The sequence below is a fragment of the Hyperolius riggenbachi genome, chromosome 12 (assembly GCF_040937935.1).
Source record: "Hyperolius riggenbachi isolate aHypRig1 chromosome 12, aHypRig1.pri, whole genome shotgun sequence".
Lineage (NCBI taxonomy): Eukaryota > Metazoa > Chordata > Amphibia > Anura > Hyperoliidae > Hyperolius > Hyperolius riggenbachi.
The window spans coordinates 67,176,631-67,193,988 of record NC_090657.1 but is presented as its reverse complement, the minus strand read 5'-3'; the positions used below and the strand labels follow the sequence as shown (position 1 = coordinate 67,193,988).

General features: G+C 44.7%; 1 protein-coding gene across 1 annotated transcript in view; it reads right to left on the bottom strand.

Annotated features, from left to right (window-relative positions):
• Positions 1–8,188: 8,188 nt before the first annotated feature.
• LOC137542046 (deoxynucleoside triphosphate triphosphohydrolase SAMHD1-like) overlaps positions 8,189–17,358 on the bottom strand; it is a 90,183-nt gene continuing 81,013 nt past the window's right edge. The window contains exon 16 of the mRNA XM_068263653.1: positions 8,189–15,554. Within this exon, the coding sequence (XP_068119754.1) occupies positions 15,423–15,554 (132 nt within the window). The 3' untranslated portion in view covers positions 8,189–15,422. The remainder of the gene's footprint in view (positions 15,555–17,358) is intronic.

Sequence of the window (17,358 nt, the reverse complement as noted above, 5' to 3'; positions counted from 1 at the left end):
TTTGGTTGTGGTGTGTCATTTGTGTTGCATTATTTTTATGTTTCAATTAAGTAAATGTCCAATTTTAATTTGGTTATAACAAGGTAATGTATTAACTGAACCACAAGGTACCATATGCAACTTTTTTTAGCTAACACATATAAAACCATAGTAACCGCAAAAAAAAAAATACTATTAGGGCCCATTCACACTAGAGCGTTTTGCTGTGATTTCAGCAAAACGCTGAAACACTAACGCTTTTTAAAAGCGCTAATGTAATGAAAACCTATGGGCCCATTCTTACTTAGGCGATTTGTGATAATCGGCCAAAAACGCAAACGCGTCACCTGCACTATTTTCAGGTGATTTCCCGGCGATTGCGTTTCAGTGCTATAGAAGCGCTAAACGCGATCGTGGCAAAATCGCCAGTGTTCAGTTAATTTTTTTTGTTCCTGCGTAAAATCGCTCTTGCAAAACGTTGGCAAAAATGCATACGAGAGAACGGCGCTGGTGGAGACTTGGGCGTAGGATTCAGCCGGTATATGGCTGATCCTGCTGCCACACAAGTCCCGGCTGTATTCAATATTATTCCTCCTTCAGCCCGCCATGGATAGTGGGGAATGAAATAATTTGGCTTTGGGCAACTGCTGGAAGCCGAATTATGTTTTAAAAGTAACTTCAGCTCCGTTTTCTGACAGCGCCGAAGTTACTCCCTGTGCGCTGCTATAGCCGTAATTCCTATTACGGCCTATGGTGGCGCCGGCTGCACCCAAATCTCCTGCGCTGTTTTGCTGGCATTTTGAAAACTCAAGTGTGAATGGGCCCTTAACAGCCTTAGCATTGCATTTCTTCCACTTGTCCTCTGGGGTTGCTGTAGTGCTTCAGAAATCAGTCTGGCTTCATGTAACAGACAGCAATCTACCCACAGAGAAGACATCAAATCACATGATAGAGAATCTTGAATGCCACTCCGCTCTCTGCAGTAACCCAAGCCAGGTTTAGGATTACTGCTAGTGGCAAGTTTTTCCTTTTTTTTTTTCTCACCCAGAGCTTGTGTCCGAAATACTGTTAGAGGTTAAAGCAAATCTGTGAAAAAGGGGTTATAATCAGGATATTTGCCTCCGTAGTGGAAAGCCTCTGGATGGTCCAAAGATCTCCCATATCCTCTTCTAGTCCATAGGCAAACGCAGTGGGGGATTACAGCTGCCCAGAATCCCCCCTCAGACCAGGGCCGGTGCAGTGTCTGGGGACAGGCACAAGTTGTGACACCAGAATGTCTACAGACATCCTGCAGCTCACAGCGCTGCCCCCTTTCTTTCCCCACTACAGCTGACTTAGAGCATGAAGCAGCTCTGGAGAACTTAACAGAGTCAGGTATGCGCACAATCCTGTGCCCTGCTGTGTGAATGCATCACTTTCCCCTTCATTAGCGATGTCAGCTGTCCTCATAATTATCTGTATCCAAACTGCTGTTGAACAATCCTGTTAACTGGGAGCAGATCGGATATGTTGAAAATATTCCTCAGATCCTGTCAGTCGGATGGGAAATTGCATTATCTGTACCCAGCATGATGTCCTACCATATTGTTACAATGTATTGTGCGTGGCTGAGGAAGACCTTCCAGGAATTCCCCCCCCCCCCCCCCCCCCCCTTAAAAATCCTGGGTTTGCCCCTGTAGTCCTCAGTTACTGCCCAGGACCCACTTCTTGTGGCTGTCTGTGTATGAGCTTCTCTATAACTGGCAAGATTGTAAGCTCAGAGCATGCCCAGAAAAACAAAATGCTTGTGCATGAGCGGCTTCTTTGGGCATGCCCAGTACAGATAGGCTCATACATTGACGGGGCGCGGCTGCGAAAAGCATATTTGACATGCTGTTGTATAATATGCTTAAGGAAACCCTGATTTGGACCTGTAGGTTTTGGATTGGAAGTCTCTAAGAACATATGCAGGAGCAGGGTGAACAGTCTTTAGGCCTGTGCGCCCAAATTTGCCTGCTGCATTTAAAAAAAAAATTGTTTTTGGTTAGTCAAGTGAAGAATTCACTTATTTTTTGACTAGCTGAAAGGATTGTTTGGCTCTCCAAAAGTGAGCATTGTCCAGAGCATACATGACTTTAAATAGTGTATTATAAGATTTACTGGTATGCACACCTATATGACTTGAGACAATAGTGTTTTCTCCCATAATACACTTATGGCTGGTACACACCATACAATTTCCCTTCAAATAGATGGGTCGAATAGGTAATTTCCAACAGGTCTGATCTGATTTCCAATTGTTTTTCTAAACCATTTTGCATAGAAGTGATCAGATTTCCGATCATTATGATCGATTTTCTGATCAGACTTGTTGGAAATTATCTATTCAACCCATCTATCTGAAGAGATATTGTATGGTGTGCAGGCATGGGCTTGACCCCCCCCCCCCCCTCTGCACAGCATTACTGGGTGAAATCCGGATAGTAACTATCCGGATCACCTGAATCCGAATTTAAGCCCATGCCTGATGGTGTGTACCAGGCTTTAACTAGTTGCCGACTGCTCCACGCCAATTGGTGTGAGCAGTGCGGCAGCCCCAGGACCACTCCACGCCCATTGGCGTGAACGGTCTTCTATGGGGCTAGCAGGAAATCGTGCGCAGGATGCGTGTGCATCTCCTGCTTCAGGGTGGAGCTGCACCCCGCCTTCAGTCTCAGCGGCGATCGCCGCTTGGAAGGCTTGTTAGATGGCGGGTTCACAGTCTAATTACTTTGTAATGAATAATATAAATTGTGTTGAAATGATACAAAGGCGGGTTGCAGGAGGGTAACCGACCACTGTAGGCAGGTGGAGATGCACAAACCCAACTCCAATCGGGGTCTCAGGAGACCTGGCAAGGTCACGCTCTTGAAAACGTACACACTGGTAAACTAGGTAGTGACAGAGACCACCAGTGGTTAGGGGTAGGAGCACCTTGAATCCAGCTACTGGCATTTAGTGGCAATTTATTTGGCCTAAAGAAGTGGGCAAGTTCTCACGAAACATATTGCATGTAGTTTTTTACACTTGTAAAAATTGAGTGATGAAAAGTTATTTTAAAAAGACAATTATCTCCTAGGAGAAAAAGTGAATTGCATATGACTCAAATTCTATTCCACACAGTAAGTTTACCACCAGTGCACAATGTCACTACAGATTCAGTAAGGGCTGGTGCACACAGAGAGTGGTTTTGAGCGTCTTTAAAAACGCTTGCGGGCTGAAAACTGCTTGGCTAATAAAAGTGAATGGGATGGTGCACACCCGAGTGGTTCGTTTTTTTTATTTTACCCAAATGGAAACTCGGGTCCTGCAGCATTTTTGCTGATTTCTGAGGCGATTCTGCCTCAATGTTAAGTATAGGAAAGTGGAAAAACAGAGCGATTTTTCAAAGCGGTTTTGTTACAGTAGCTGTTCAGTTACAGTTCTACTGTTACAAAATATAAAAACACTCTAAACATGCATAGAGCCACGCGAAAACAAAGCTTCAAAAACTGCTAGCATTTGCAGATACAGCTAGCAGTTTTTGGTGTGCACTGGCCCTAAGATAACTTGGTGCAGAATTTTACCATGGAACTGACATGTGGACCTTACTAACAAATCCTACAGATATGGATACACAGCCGGCTGTGCGGAGACATAAGCGGCTGATGCTCACAAGCTGTTTTGCAATCTACTTGCTTCCAACATGGCTGCTCAGTGGGGATCAGTAGGGGACTTTGAGACAGAAATCCATCCCCACATAAACTCCTCCCAGCTACACATTTCACTCACCCACTTCCAGGGCTTTATCAGTTTGTGACTTTTCAGGGGATGGATCTCTATAAATTGCAAAATACAAGTCATCTGACCATCCAGTTGCATTTTAATTTGTAGGCCATACATGTTCATCCACGCTGATACATATGTCCAGGCAGACAGATCAAGGGGTAAACTTTTGTGAACAGGGGCTACATTATCCTTATAGGTAGAGGTTCTTCTGACAATAGTTCCTTCAGGAGGGTGATTAACCGATCAGTGTATATGTTACGGCCAAAACCAGAAATCGGCCAATTCTAGAACTGGCCGATTTGACATCGGCCAAAGTCCAAAATGCTGGGGATTTCTGACATTGGCCGGCCAGTTTGCAAAGTGGCCAAAGCCCAAAATGTAAAAGTCCCAGGTCCTTTCCAATAGCACGAAAGGCACTCAGAACTTTGTCTTGTTCTGAAAGATACAAAATAGCATAATAACCTTAAGGCTCAGGCACACTATAAACGCTTTTCTGAGAGCTGGCGATTGATTAGCGTTTGCTGAGCGCTTTTTAAAAATAGCTCCCATTCACTGTCACTAAAATTGCTGTAAAAATCGCCACGATTGCTTATGCGTTTTTACGCATATGCATCAATTTTTTCTGCGATTTTAATGAAAGTGAATGGGAGCTATTTTTAAAAAGCCTCAGAAAGCGCTAATCAATCGCACGCTCTTAGAAAAGCGCGTATAGTGTGTCTGAGCCCTTAAAGAAAAAAAACATTTGTTACAGCAGATACAAATCCTACAATTAATCTGCAGTGTGACTACTTCCTTCTTTCATGGAAGTAGACATATTGTTAACATCCTGTGTTTACCAATTACATCCCCTAGCCGACCCAGCTGAGACATCAATTTTTAATGGTGATTAGTCACAGATGAGGAGGAATTAGACAGATTATACTGTAATACATACAGGGTGCAATTCTCTCTGTTTTCTGTTTGTCCTGTGCAAGAGTTCAGGTCCACTTAAATGAGGCGGCAGGGAGCAGCTGAAATGGGAAGGCAGACAGGTGGCAGAGAGGTGGTGCATCGTCAGGGAAACAGATGCAGACAAGCCGGGGAGCTGCTGAATGGTAGGGCAGGGAGCCGAACAGCCACGGAGACTGCGAGGAGATGGAAGGGGGCGGGGCTAGCTGACAGGAGGGGCGGGGACGGGAAGTCAGAACGTCGGGAAGACAAGCTGCAGTGCTCAGCGGTAGGGGAGACTGAGGGCGGGGAGCTGAACAGCTGGGGAGACTGCGAGGAGACGGAAGGGGGCAGGGGCGAGCTGACAGGAGGCTGCGGGGGGGCTCAGCACTTCGGGACTTGGCCGGCCACATCTAGCCAGAATGCGTTCTGGCCGGCCAAAGTCCGCAAAAAGCCTCCGTTTCCCAAACTGGCCGCTTCAGCTGGCCATTTCTAGCTTTGACCGGCCAGAACCTGAAGTGGCCAGACTTCGGGTTCTGGCCGTAACATATACATATGAACAGAGGCGGTTACATTAATATGGGGGACACACGTGGGAATTTTCTCATCTGGTTGCAAGGTTTTATCATCACATATAAGGGAGAACAAAATTACAAACCAACAGGGTACCCCTTTCATTGTACACAGTGATGCCACCACCTCCTCTTAAGACATCCTGGCATAAATTCCAACACGTCACATTCGTCTCCCCATATATAGATACCATATATACCATTTATATTACGTGGCACAGTGGTGGTGGTTGGGGCCAGCAGTGATCAGATCTGAAGAGGATGATTATATGCCAGATAGCGTTAGAGATTTTCCCAACATTGATCCTATAGAGGAAAAGGCTAACATAGGGCATAGTATTGGAAATGTATCCCATACTCAACAGACCTACATATGGTGTGGGGGGGGGGGGGGGTGTCAAGAACTGAATGAGAGCTCGGTCACACTGCAGGCATTTTTGGGGTTTTGTTTTTTTTACATGCGGGCAATTTTTAAAATCACCCACCAAACACTTGTGCAATGAATGTCTATGAAAAGGTTCAGATCAGTGCAGGTCATGCGCTGTCCGTTCAGTAAAGTGGTGCTTAGACCATTTTTGAGGAGACTGCCTCAATGGAGAGTATAGTAGAAACGCAAAACGCTCACAAAATCGCTTTGTGTAGCAACTGCATTTGTTTTCAAGAATAAATGCATTGTATTTATTCTTTTTCCAGGTGAAAGAGTTCACTTCCTGACTTGCCTCAGAGTGAATTACAAAACTGCTTGGAAAAAAACACTTAGAAAACCGCTAAGGGCCCATTCATACTTGTGCGTTTTCAGAGCGATTTCAGCTTTGCTGAAAATCGCCAGCGATTTGAAAAACGTGTGCACAATGAAAGTGTATGGAAGTGTTCTCATCTAAGCGTTTAGCGATTTGCTGAAACGCAAATGCGTTGCATGCAGCGTTTTCTGAGCGATTGTGGAGCGTTTAGCGTTTCAATAAAAGTATTTGAATTGAACTGAAAATCGCAAACCGCTAATCACTGGAAAAACGCTCTCTATACAGTAAAAAAATCGCTATGAAAAACGCTCAGCGTTTTGGGTTAGCGTTTAGCAATTTCTAGTGTGAATGGGCCCTAAGCACAAAAACGAATCGCCCACCCAAGCGCTAGGAATCGGAAAAAAAAAAAAACGCCTTAAAAACAGCCTAACGCAGAAGGACACGCAAGTTGAACGCAATGTGAACAAGGCCTGAGTGTGTTTGTAGAGACTACTAAGATTTCACCACCTCCTGCTAAATCGCAGTTCATTTAGGAAGAATGCAACTGTTTAACCTGCTTTGAATGATATCTGAAGTGACATGTGACATGATGAGATAGACATGTGTATGTACAGTGCCAAGCACTCCAATAAACTATGCTGTGTTACTTTTTTTCTTTCTCTGCCTGAAAGAGGTAAATATCAGGTATGTAAGTGGCTGACTCAGGCAGGAAGGGACTACAGTGTGACCCTCACTGATAAGAAATTCCAACTATAAAACACTTTCCTAGCAGAAAAATGGCTTCTGAGCGCAAGAAAGAGATAAAAAGGGGAATTTCTTATCAGTGAGGGTCACAATGTAGTCACTTCCTGTCTGAGTCAGGACTGAGTCAGCCACTTACATACCTGATATTTAACTCTTTCAGGCAGAGAAAGAAAAAAATAAACCACAGCCTAGTTATTTGTGTGCTAGGCACTGTACATACACATGTTTATCATCATGTCACTTCAGGTATCCTTTAACCACTTCACCTTACAGGCTGTTTTACTCTTACCACCAAGAATCATTTTTACCCGACAGCGTTCCTTCCTTTCATTTGGCCATAAATGACTCAGTGGCCACATTTGGCCCCTGTGCCGGACTTTGGACATGCCTGGTATAAGGGAACAGGTGTTCCCCAAGCCAAAGTACTAAAAAAAAAAAAAAAATTAAATGAAACACATGTTCCCCTATACCAGGCATGTCCAGCCCAGGGGCCAAATTGGCCCACTGAGTTTTTTTCTGGTAGTCCCCAAAGCTCTCTACAGTTGTAAATTCCATGTGCCCCGCAGGTCATAGCTGCAGTGCCACATGCAGGCACCACCTTGTTTCGACCTCCACCTCTTGCTCGCCTGTAGGTTCTCAGCCACCACTGTAGCAGTAGCAGCCACTTATTAGCAGCCGCCACTATGCCAGCAGCAGTAACATCCGCTGATTAGCTGCTGCCACTGTGCTAACTACACACAATATTTGGGTTCTTTCCAGCGGAAATGTTTTGACAAAATGTCACAGGCATAGTGTACCTAATGGCAATCACCGGAAATTGTGTTTAATTACACTAGTTCAGCCCCCCTATAATTCTCAAGAATGGTGATATGACCCTTGGCCTAAAAATTTTGGACACTCCTGCCCCATTACCAATCCCAATATATAAATCCCACTGTGCACGAGCAGATGTACCGTTATGTCCTGTTTGTGTTAGTGAGAACCCAATCTGGATGTACTGTAACATCCAGATTGACCAACAGGTTAATGCACAGGTGTCAAACTCCAGTCCTCGAGGGCCATATCCATGTCAGTGTTTAGGATGGACTTAGAAATGTGCCCTACTTGATGAGCCACATCCTTCCTGATTCAGTCTAATCTATTAATTTGTACTGTGCCAAAAATGTGCAAGGACCTCGGCCCTTGAAGACTTGAGTTTGACATCCCTTTCTAATGTAAAGACTGGTGTATTGTCAGGCAGGTATACATGACAAATGTTATTCCTATTTAATCCCCAATCTGTCACTTTGTGGAGTTCCGCTTTTAAAGAGACACTGCTTTACATATACACACACACTTTACTGCCTACTATGACTTCTCTGTTGCCCAACCAATGAGCACAACAAACATCAGAAGGAGCAGCTCTACAAAAACCACAACTTTTTGTCAAAATGGGGAGTTTAATTGACCAATTCCATTGAAAAAGTCTGTTTTCTATAGAAGGTGCAAATATATAACAAAAAAAAAATAGTACACAAAGCTTAAGTTTTGGAACTCCCTTCTATAACCCATTTTACAAATATATATATTATTTGTATTTCAAAGAAATAAAGCAAAACAAAAACTGAAATATAGTTGCCTCCAAAGGTAACAATAAAAAGCATTAGACCAAACATGATTATAATAAACAAGAGTACACATAAAAAAAGAGAAAAAACAAATGAAAACAGTTTGGTAGGACAAAGCAAAAGTTAAATATTGTGCATATAAAAGTTGCTTGAGCATAGTGAGGTTGATTTATCTAGACAAATGCAAAGATAACTGCAGCAGTTGCCCAAAACAACCAATCTAGGTTTCATTAACCACATAAAGCCCGATTGGCTGCTCTGATTAATTCCATTTTTGCATCTGTTTGGTTTGTGCCTGTCTTGGTATGGGCTTGTAAACACAAGCCAATAGTTACTCCCTATCAGTGAACGATCCAATCAAGAACATTGGATCACTTGCTGACTGGAAGTGATTTCTGTCGCAGACTGTTGATTAATTCAAGATTTTAGGGTCTAAAAGCAGCACAATTTATTTGCACGCTTTTAGACTGTAAAAATCGCAAACCAATCATGCTTGCCAGAAAGCCTGCAGCAGCCCCTGCACTTACTCACCTGCCCAGGATCCAGTGCTGCAGCTCTACATCCATCCCCGGGGTGGTGCCGTACCCCTATGGTGAGATTGCCAGTTGTCATGACGACAGATGGCGATCTCACCATAGGGAAACAGAGCCTCTGAGGACAGGAAGAAAAATGGCTGCCAGTTTCTGGATCCCAGGAGAAACGAGTTAAAACGCCCGCTGCACATCCTACTCTGCATAGACCCCACCATAAGTCCGGTTCGGGGTTACTGCTCTGAGCTGCGGATTTTCAACCCCGAGCCTGACTCGGGGTTACCGCTAAGGAGGTTAAATGACCGTTTTCTAGGTCATTTTGCATTTGACAGGTGGCTAAATATTGATTGGTTCTGCACATGTGTACACATGCAGCTGATATTTACACAAAAATATTAAGAACAACGGCCTAACAAAAGCCACCCTACACGTGTGCAGTGTTTTGATTTTCACACCGATCAGGAAACACGATCGTAATTATCCACTGCCCAAAAAGTTGCCCATGGATTGACTTCATGCATAAAAAGGCTAAAGCCTCCTACACACATACAAGGACTGTCGCCTGCAGGAATCAGGATTCAAGCCTTTGGACAACAGTTCAGGGCCAGGTACTCTTGCTATGGTGGGGGTCCCACGGATTGGCATGGAGTGGGTGTGGTGAATAGGAGAACAATGCCCTCACCTGGATTTAGGCCTCTTTTCCACGGATTAACTGCTTGTTTGGCTGCTGATGACCAGCGCTATGGAAGGGTTTGGTAACGCAGCGCGTCACATTTGACACACGGTGGCGTCACCTGACGGCAAAAAAAAGTCTCACGTTGCAAGCGCCATGCGCAGATGTAACTACATGGAGGGGCCATCTGCTTGTTGCCTGTGAGGAACAAGCACCATGCTCAGATGTAACTAAATGGAGGGGCCGCCTGCTTGTTGCCTGTGAGGAGCAAGCACCATGCTCAGATGTAACTAAATGGAGGGGCCGCCTGCTTGCTGCCTGTGAGGAACAAGCACCATGCTCAGATGTAACTACATGGAGGGGCCATCTGCTTGATGCCTGTGAGGAGCAAGCACCATGCTCAGATGTAACTAAATGGAGGGGCCGCCTGCTTGCTGCCTGTGAGGAACAAGCACCATGCTCAGATGTAACTACATGGAGGGGCCATCTGCTTGTTGCCTGTGAGGAGCAAGCACCATGCTCAGATGTAACTAAATGGAGGGGCCGCCTGCTTGCTGCCTGTGAGGAGTAAGCGCCATGCTCAGATATAACTACATGGAGGGGCCGTCTGCTTGCTGCCTGTGAGGAACAAGCGCCATGCTCAGATGTAACTACATGGAGGGCCCGTCTGCTTGCTGCCTGTGACAGGCGAGCGCAATGCTCAGATGTAACTAAATGGAGGGGCCGCCTGCTTGCTGCCTGTGAGGAACAAGCACCATGCTCAGATGTAACTAAATGGAGGGGCCGCCTGCTTGCTGCCTGGTGACAGGCGAGAGCAATGCTCAGATATAACTAAATGGAGGGGCCGCCTGCTTGCTGCCTGTGAGGAGTAAGCGCCATGCTCAGATATAACTACATGGAGGGGCCGTCTGCTTGCTGCCTGTGACAGGCGAGCGCAATGCTCAGATGTAACTACATGGAGGAGCCGTCTGCTTGCTGCCTGTGACAGGCGAGCGCAATGCTCAGATGTAACTACATCGAGGAGCCGTCTGCTTGCAGCCTGTGAGGAGCAAGCACCATGCTCAGATGTAACTACATGGAGGGGCCGCCTGCTTGCAGCCTGTGACAGGCGAGCGCAATGCTCAGATGTAACTACATGGAGGGGCCGTCTGCTTGTTGCCTGTGAGGAGCAAGCACCATGCTCAGATGTAACTACATGGAGGGGCCGCCTGCTTGCAGCCTGTGACAGGCGAGAGCAATGCTCAGATGTAACTACATGGAGGGGCCATCTGTTTGCTGCCTGTGACAGGCGAGCGCCATGCTCAGATGTAACTACATGGAGGAGCCGTCTGCTTGCTGCCTGTGAGGAGCAAGCACCATGCTCAGATGTAACTACATGGAGGGGCCGTCTGCTTGCAGCCTGTGACAGGCGAGAGCAGTGCTCAGATGTAACTACATGGAGCGGCCGTCTGCTTGCAGCCTGTGACAGGCGAGCGCAGTGCTCAGATGTAACTACATGGAGGGGCCGTCTGCTTGCAGCCTGTGACAGGCAAGCGCAGTGCTCAGATGTAACTACATGGAGGGGCCGTCTGCTTGCAGCCTGTGACAGGCGAGCTCAGTGCTCAGATGTAACTACATGGAGGGGCCGTCTGCTTGCAGCCTGTGACAGGCGAGCGCAGTGCTCAGATGTAACTACATGGAGGGGCCGTCTGCTTGCAGCCTGTGACAGGCGAGCTCAGTGCTCAGATGTAACTACATGGAGGAGCTGTCTGCTTGCAGCCTGTGATGCACAAACGCCTGGTCTGGGAACGGTAATGAATTCACCTCCCCCCGGTTGCTCGTGAAAAAGAGGCCTCGTTAACACGATTGTTCCTTTTTTCCCCCAGTTTTTCTTTTTTTGATAAAAGCGAACTAAAACAATATTACATTCTATTTATGGATCTGAAAGGTGGAACAGGCACAGCATCATTTCTCAAAGGGTGTCAAAACGTCCCTTGTGAAAAAATAAAACAGTTAAATATAAAATTAAAATAGATCTATAACTTAAAAAGTAAACTAAGCAACCAAAATAATTTGACGTAAACTGATTGAGTCATATAAATAAGGTCTTCCGGTGGAGTAAATCACACGATGGTATCTAAATTTCGGGAGGCCAAGAAAGGGTTGCCCCACACTTTGCATTCTACAGAGCAGCCCAGAACAGTTCTTATGTCCGCCACAAGGGGGCAACCAAGGGAACTCTGATTTTGTGGCTGTGACAAGATAAAAGGTGGATTGCTGCTTCAAGCAAACATAGCCCACCAGTAACTATTTGGACCATAGTAAGGTGCTCTTAAATTGAAACTATGTCCAGCTGCTTATGGTGTGAGCCTCAGGCCTGAGTTGTGTCCTTCCTTCCCCCACCAATAAGCTCCTCCCACTGGCCAGCTGTCACCATCTCTAGTTGTGACAATGGTGACAGGATTAGTGGGCTGCAGTCTAGTGACCATTGGCCATTAGTGATGGAGGAAGGAGCGGAGACAGTTTACCAATCAGGCCCAACTCTCAATGCATGTGGAGTTGGATACACAGTTTCATTATAAATTAAAAATGGCAAGCTTTGGAAGGTTTGTAAATGAACACTGCTGCTTAACATATGTCCGTCAGGTACACATCAGGTGTTCTGGCTAGAATATTTTGAGTCATACAGCTGGAAAATCAGCATAGCATCTGGGAGAAAAGCACTTACCTTGTCTGAGGTCAGAAACAGCAATTTCCAGGTTTTGCTTATAATAAAGGGGGACGAGGGGTCTTGATAAGGATACTGATATTAGGTGTGATTGACAAAGATATCAACTGTGTCCACTAATATAATGCACTTATGAGTCACAGGCTTAAAGAGACTTGCAGATGGCAGAGTCATTCTTTAAAGAGACACTGAAGCGAAAAAAAATATATGATATAATGAATTGGTTGTGTACTATGAATAATTACTAGAAGATTAGCAGCAAAGAAAATATTCTCATACTTTTATTTTCAGGTATATAGTGTTTTTTCTAACATTGCATGATTCTATAATATGTGCAGATTACACAACACTCAGCATTCAAAATGAGTCTTTCAGAGCAGTCTGTGACATAATGAACTCTCCTCTGGCAGAGGAAAAGTAAACATTTCAATTACAGTTGAGATAATAAAAGTCAGATAACAGCCCTCTCCACGACTAACTTGGTCGGAGAGCTTAATAGCTTTTTTGCATAGAGATAACAACTGGAGTTTCTCAACTCTTCCTGTACTGGAAACAATTAGACTGATGTATCTGATCTTAATGTTTAATTTCTTAGCTGTACTACACATACAAATCATATCATAATTTTTTTTTCGCTTCAGTGTCTCTTTAAGTGTGAGCTCTATAAGGATAATACAAAGTTAAAGGGAATCTGGCTAAAAGGAAATAAATATTGCAGTTGCCATATCCCTCTCACTCCAATTCCAGTTGCCTGGCAGTCCTGCTGATCTGTTCGGCTGCATTAGTGCTTTAATTTCACACCTGAAACAAGCAGGCAGCTAATCTTATTGGATTTTTGTCTGATCCGCACTCAGGGTCTACGGCTGAATGCATTAAAGGACAAGTGAAGTGAGAAGAATATGAAGGCAGCCATTTTTATTTCCTTTTAAACAATTCCAGTTGCCTGGCAGCCCTGCTGATGTATTTGGCTGTAGTAGCTTCTGAATAACACCATAAACAAGCATGCAGCTAATCTTGTCAGATCTGATGAAAATGTCAGATACACCTGATCTGCTGCATGCTTGTTCAGGGTCTATGGCTAAAAGTATTAAGCCTCATCTACACGGGTAGACGAGGCTGCGATCCGGCGGCTCGATTAGCCGCCGCGTCCCCGCTCGCGCGCCGCATTCGATTCCCCGCTAGTCCTTACCGGCGCCGCTTATCTTCCGCTCGATTCACTGCCACTGTCCCCTCGCGGGGAGCGAGCAGGGAATCGGCGGTGGGGAGATCCGTCCTATCGGATCTTATCAATCGAGCCGCATCAGCGGCTCAATTGATAAGGCACATCGGAGCCTCATCTACCCGTGTAGATGAGGCTTTAGAGGCAGAGGATCAGCAGGACAGCCAGGCAACTGGTATTGCTTAAAGGGAACCTAAACTGAGAACGATACGGATTTTTCCTTTTAAAATAATACCAGTTGCCTGACTCTCCTGCGTCACTAAAACTTTTAGCCACAACCCCAGATGAGGTGCTCTGACTGAAGTCAGACTGGATTAGCTGCATGCTTGTTTCGGGTGTGTGATTCAGCCACTACTGCAGCCAAAGAGATCAGCAAGACTGCCAAGCAACTGGTATTGTTTAAAAGGAAACTTCCATATCCCTCTCAGTTACGGTTCCCTTTAAAAGAAAATAAATATGGCAGCCTCTATATCCCTCTCACTTCAGTTGTCCTTTAAAAGGCAGAGGATCAGCAGGACGGCCAGGGGCGGTCAACTGGTATTGTTTAAAAGGGAATAAAAATGGCAGCCTCCATATCACTCTCACTTCAGGTTCCCTTAAAGGTCTTTATGATTATTAATGCTTTGAAAACCATTATATTTATCGCAGCTGTAATCTATAGGTCAACACAAATTCAGTTTAACAGTTATATTTTAAATGTATATATTATCACCTATTTAATTTTACGTACTTTTGGCAGACTTAACCAAATTATGATGGACACAAGGTAAAATTCCAGCTGTGTTTAATGGATCATTATATGATTCAATTTATGATTTCTGTGCGATTGAATTTTGACTGAGCATGGGGGGGCAGAGAGGGAACCGCCTTAGTTGGTACATAAATGAGTCTGTACTCATGGGAGACTTACTTTCCTACTGTACTAATGATGTCATTTCCTGTATCCTGTGAATCCTGTATCCATACCTACACAGTCTGTTCATAATATTCAAAATCTGTTGGCATTCATCCTACATGGCAGTGGTAAAATTGCCCAGTCATCTCCAGAAGGAACAATGAAGGGGGACAGATTTGGAGGGACACATTTCCACAGCAACAAAGAACAGGGGGTGAAGCCCAGAAGAAAGGTTCCAGCTGCTAAGTATGCATTTTGAATGATAAACGCTGTTCCCCTTCAGTAAGTGGGAAAGCACTATAAACACCACATCTTCAATTCCACAAAAGTCAATACATGACGTTGTGGCAATTCAAGATTCCCTTTCGTACATATACATACCGGTAACAAAGGAAAATGTAAACGCATACATATAAAATGTAGATTTCTCCTAGAGTAAAATGCAATGTAATTTACTTTTTTCTTATGTTGCTGTCCTTAAAAATAGTTAAGGAAAAATCTGACAGGTTTTGGACTAATCCATCTCCTCGTGAGAGAACCTCAGTTATTTCTTTATTTACAAAAGCACTTACTGAATGGCAGTTGGTTAGTTCAACAGCCAAAATACTGTGCAAGCGAGAAGGGAGGCTGGCAGACATCTTTGTATAGATCCTTTCCAGGTTAATGCTTTTGTAAAGAATAAAGTTAATACCGAGAATCTCCCATGAGGAAATGGACCAGTCCACAATATCAGATCTGTCAGCTTTTTACTGCCTATGTAAAAGACAGCAACATAGGAAAAAAGTAAAGCATGGTGCATTTTACTCGGGAATTTTTTTTTTTTACATTTTATTAGTATATATTTTTTTGCAATACTTCTCCATTAAAGCTGATTTTCAGCCCCAAAACATCACACCTTGTGGTATCCACAATTAGGTAAGCAGCAGTGTTAGATTACATGTGTTGCAAACTGGCAGGATTCCTCTAATGCTGACGGTTCCAGCAGAGCCCCTGTCAGAGGATGGAAATACTGAGAAGGGTTGTCACAGTTACTGAATCGCTGATTAGCTATCCTTGTAAAGTTGTTTTCTGTGTTTGTGAACTGAAGTTTCTTGTTGCCGGTCGTCATTTTCCTCTTGCTGAGAATTCCAGCTGGGCTTCAGTGGAGTCATATCCGGGGCAACGACGTCACCGTCCTGGAACACAAATGCAGCGGTTTCATTTTTAAGACGGGACAAAAGAAGGACTACAAGAAGTGTTGCAGAGGAACTCTGCTAAGGCTGGTGTGATTGTCACCTCTAGCATCAAGCTGCAAATGTATTTAAACTTGTTGCTAAGGGCTCATCACTAAAAAAAGAATAACAGACTTGCCTTAAAGTGTACCCAAGGTGGATACAATATGTACAAATGGGACACAAAGGCATGTTCCCATCTAAAGGACATGCCTCTATCCCCTCCGTGCCGCTCTCTGGGTCCCCTGCACCCCCCGCCCCCCCCCCTGGTTTTTAGGCACAAGGAGCATGTTGGCAATCCTAGAGGGGAAGGGGGGACCTTAGCAGGAGAGGCACTTCTGCGTAACGCCCTTCCCTGCCCCCTCAGGCTATCGTATTGGCTAACCCCCGCATTTCACTCCACTCTGCTCTCAAAGTAGAGCACAGAGCTTGTGTTTGCAGTGTTGGGACCGTGGGGTCTCTGCCATTTTTGTTTATTTTCACATAAGTGATACTACTTGCTGGTCGATTAACTGAGTGACGTGGGACATCAAGAAGCGGCTCTATCTTCTCAAAAAGGAAGGCACCCTTCACAACAGTTGGCCAGATCAAGAACACTCTCCAGGAGGTAGGTGTATATGTGTCAAAGTCAACAATCAAGAGAAGACTTTATCAGAGTGAATACAGAGGGTTCACCACACGCTTGATAAGCCTCAAAAAGATGGCCAGATTAGAGTTTGCCAAATGACATCTAAAAATGCCTTTACAGTTCTGGAACAACAACCTATGGACAGAAGAGACCAAGATCAACTTGTACCAGGCCAGAGTGATGGTAAGAGAAGGGTGTGGAGAAGTGAAGGAACTGCTCGTGATCCTAAGCCTACCACCTCATCAGTAAAGCATGGTGGTGGTAGTGCCATGGCGGGGGCATGTATGGCTGCCAATGGAACTGGTTCTCTTTTATTTATGGATTATGTGACTGCTGACAAAAGCATCAGGATGAATTCAGTGTTTTGGGCAATATCTGCTCATATTCAGCCAAATGCTTCAGAACTCATTGGGAGGCACTGATGGACAATGACCCAAAGCATACTGCAAAAGCAACCAAAGAGTTTTTGAAGAGAAAGAAGTGGAATATTATGCAATGGCCAAGTCAGTCACCTGACCTGAATCCGACTGAGCGTGCATTTATCTTGCTTAAGACATAACTGAAGTGAAAATGCCCCAAGAACAAGACGGAACTGAAGACAGTTGCAGTAGAGGCCTGGCAGAGCATCACCAGGGATAAAACCCATTGTCTGGTGATATCTATGCATTCCAGACTTCAGGCTGTAATTGACTGCAAAGGATTTGTAGCCAAGTATTAAAAAGTGAAAGCTTGATTCATGATAATTCTGTCCCATTACTTTTGTTCCCTTAACAAGTGGGAGGCATATATGCAAACTCTTGTAATTCCTACACCGATTACCTGATTTGGATGTAAATACCCTCTGCTGTTTCTGCATGTATGTCATCCCATTTTCTCAAACTTAAAGACGTCTCAAGCTCACTCCAACCTGAATTATCGCAAATTCTTTCTGTTTTAGGAAAGCAAACTTTTGTTTTTCTTAACATCTTAGTAAGGGGGCTTTTAGGACCATTGTAGTCCCTTACACACTCCAATGAGTTCTGGTTCACCATGAGCTTGCTGGTTAGTCTGTACCTCTCGGATATACAAGCCCTACTCCATAGAGCCAAATTAATCCATGCCATGCACTGATGAGGATCAAACAATCCGAAACAGACTATG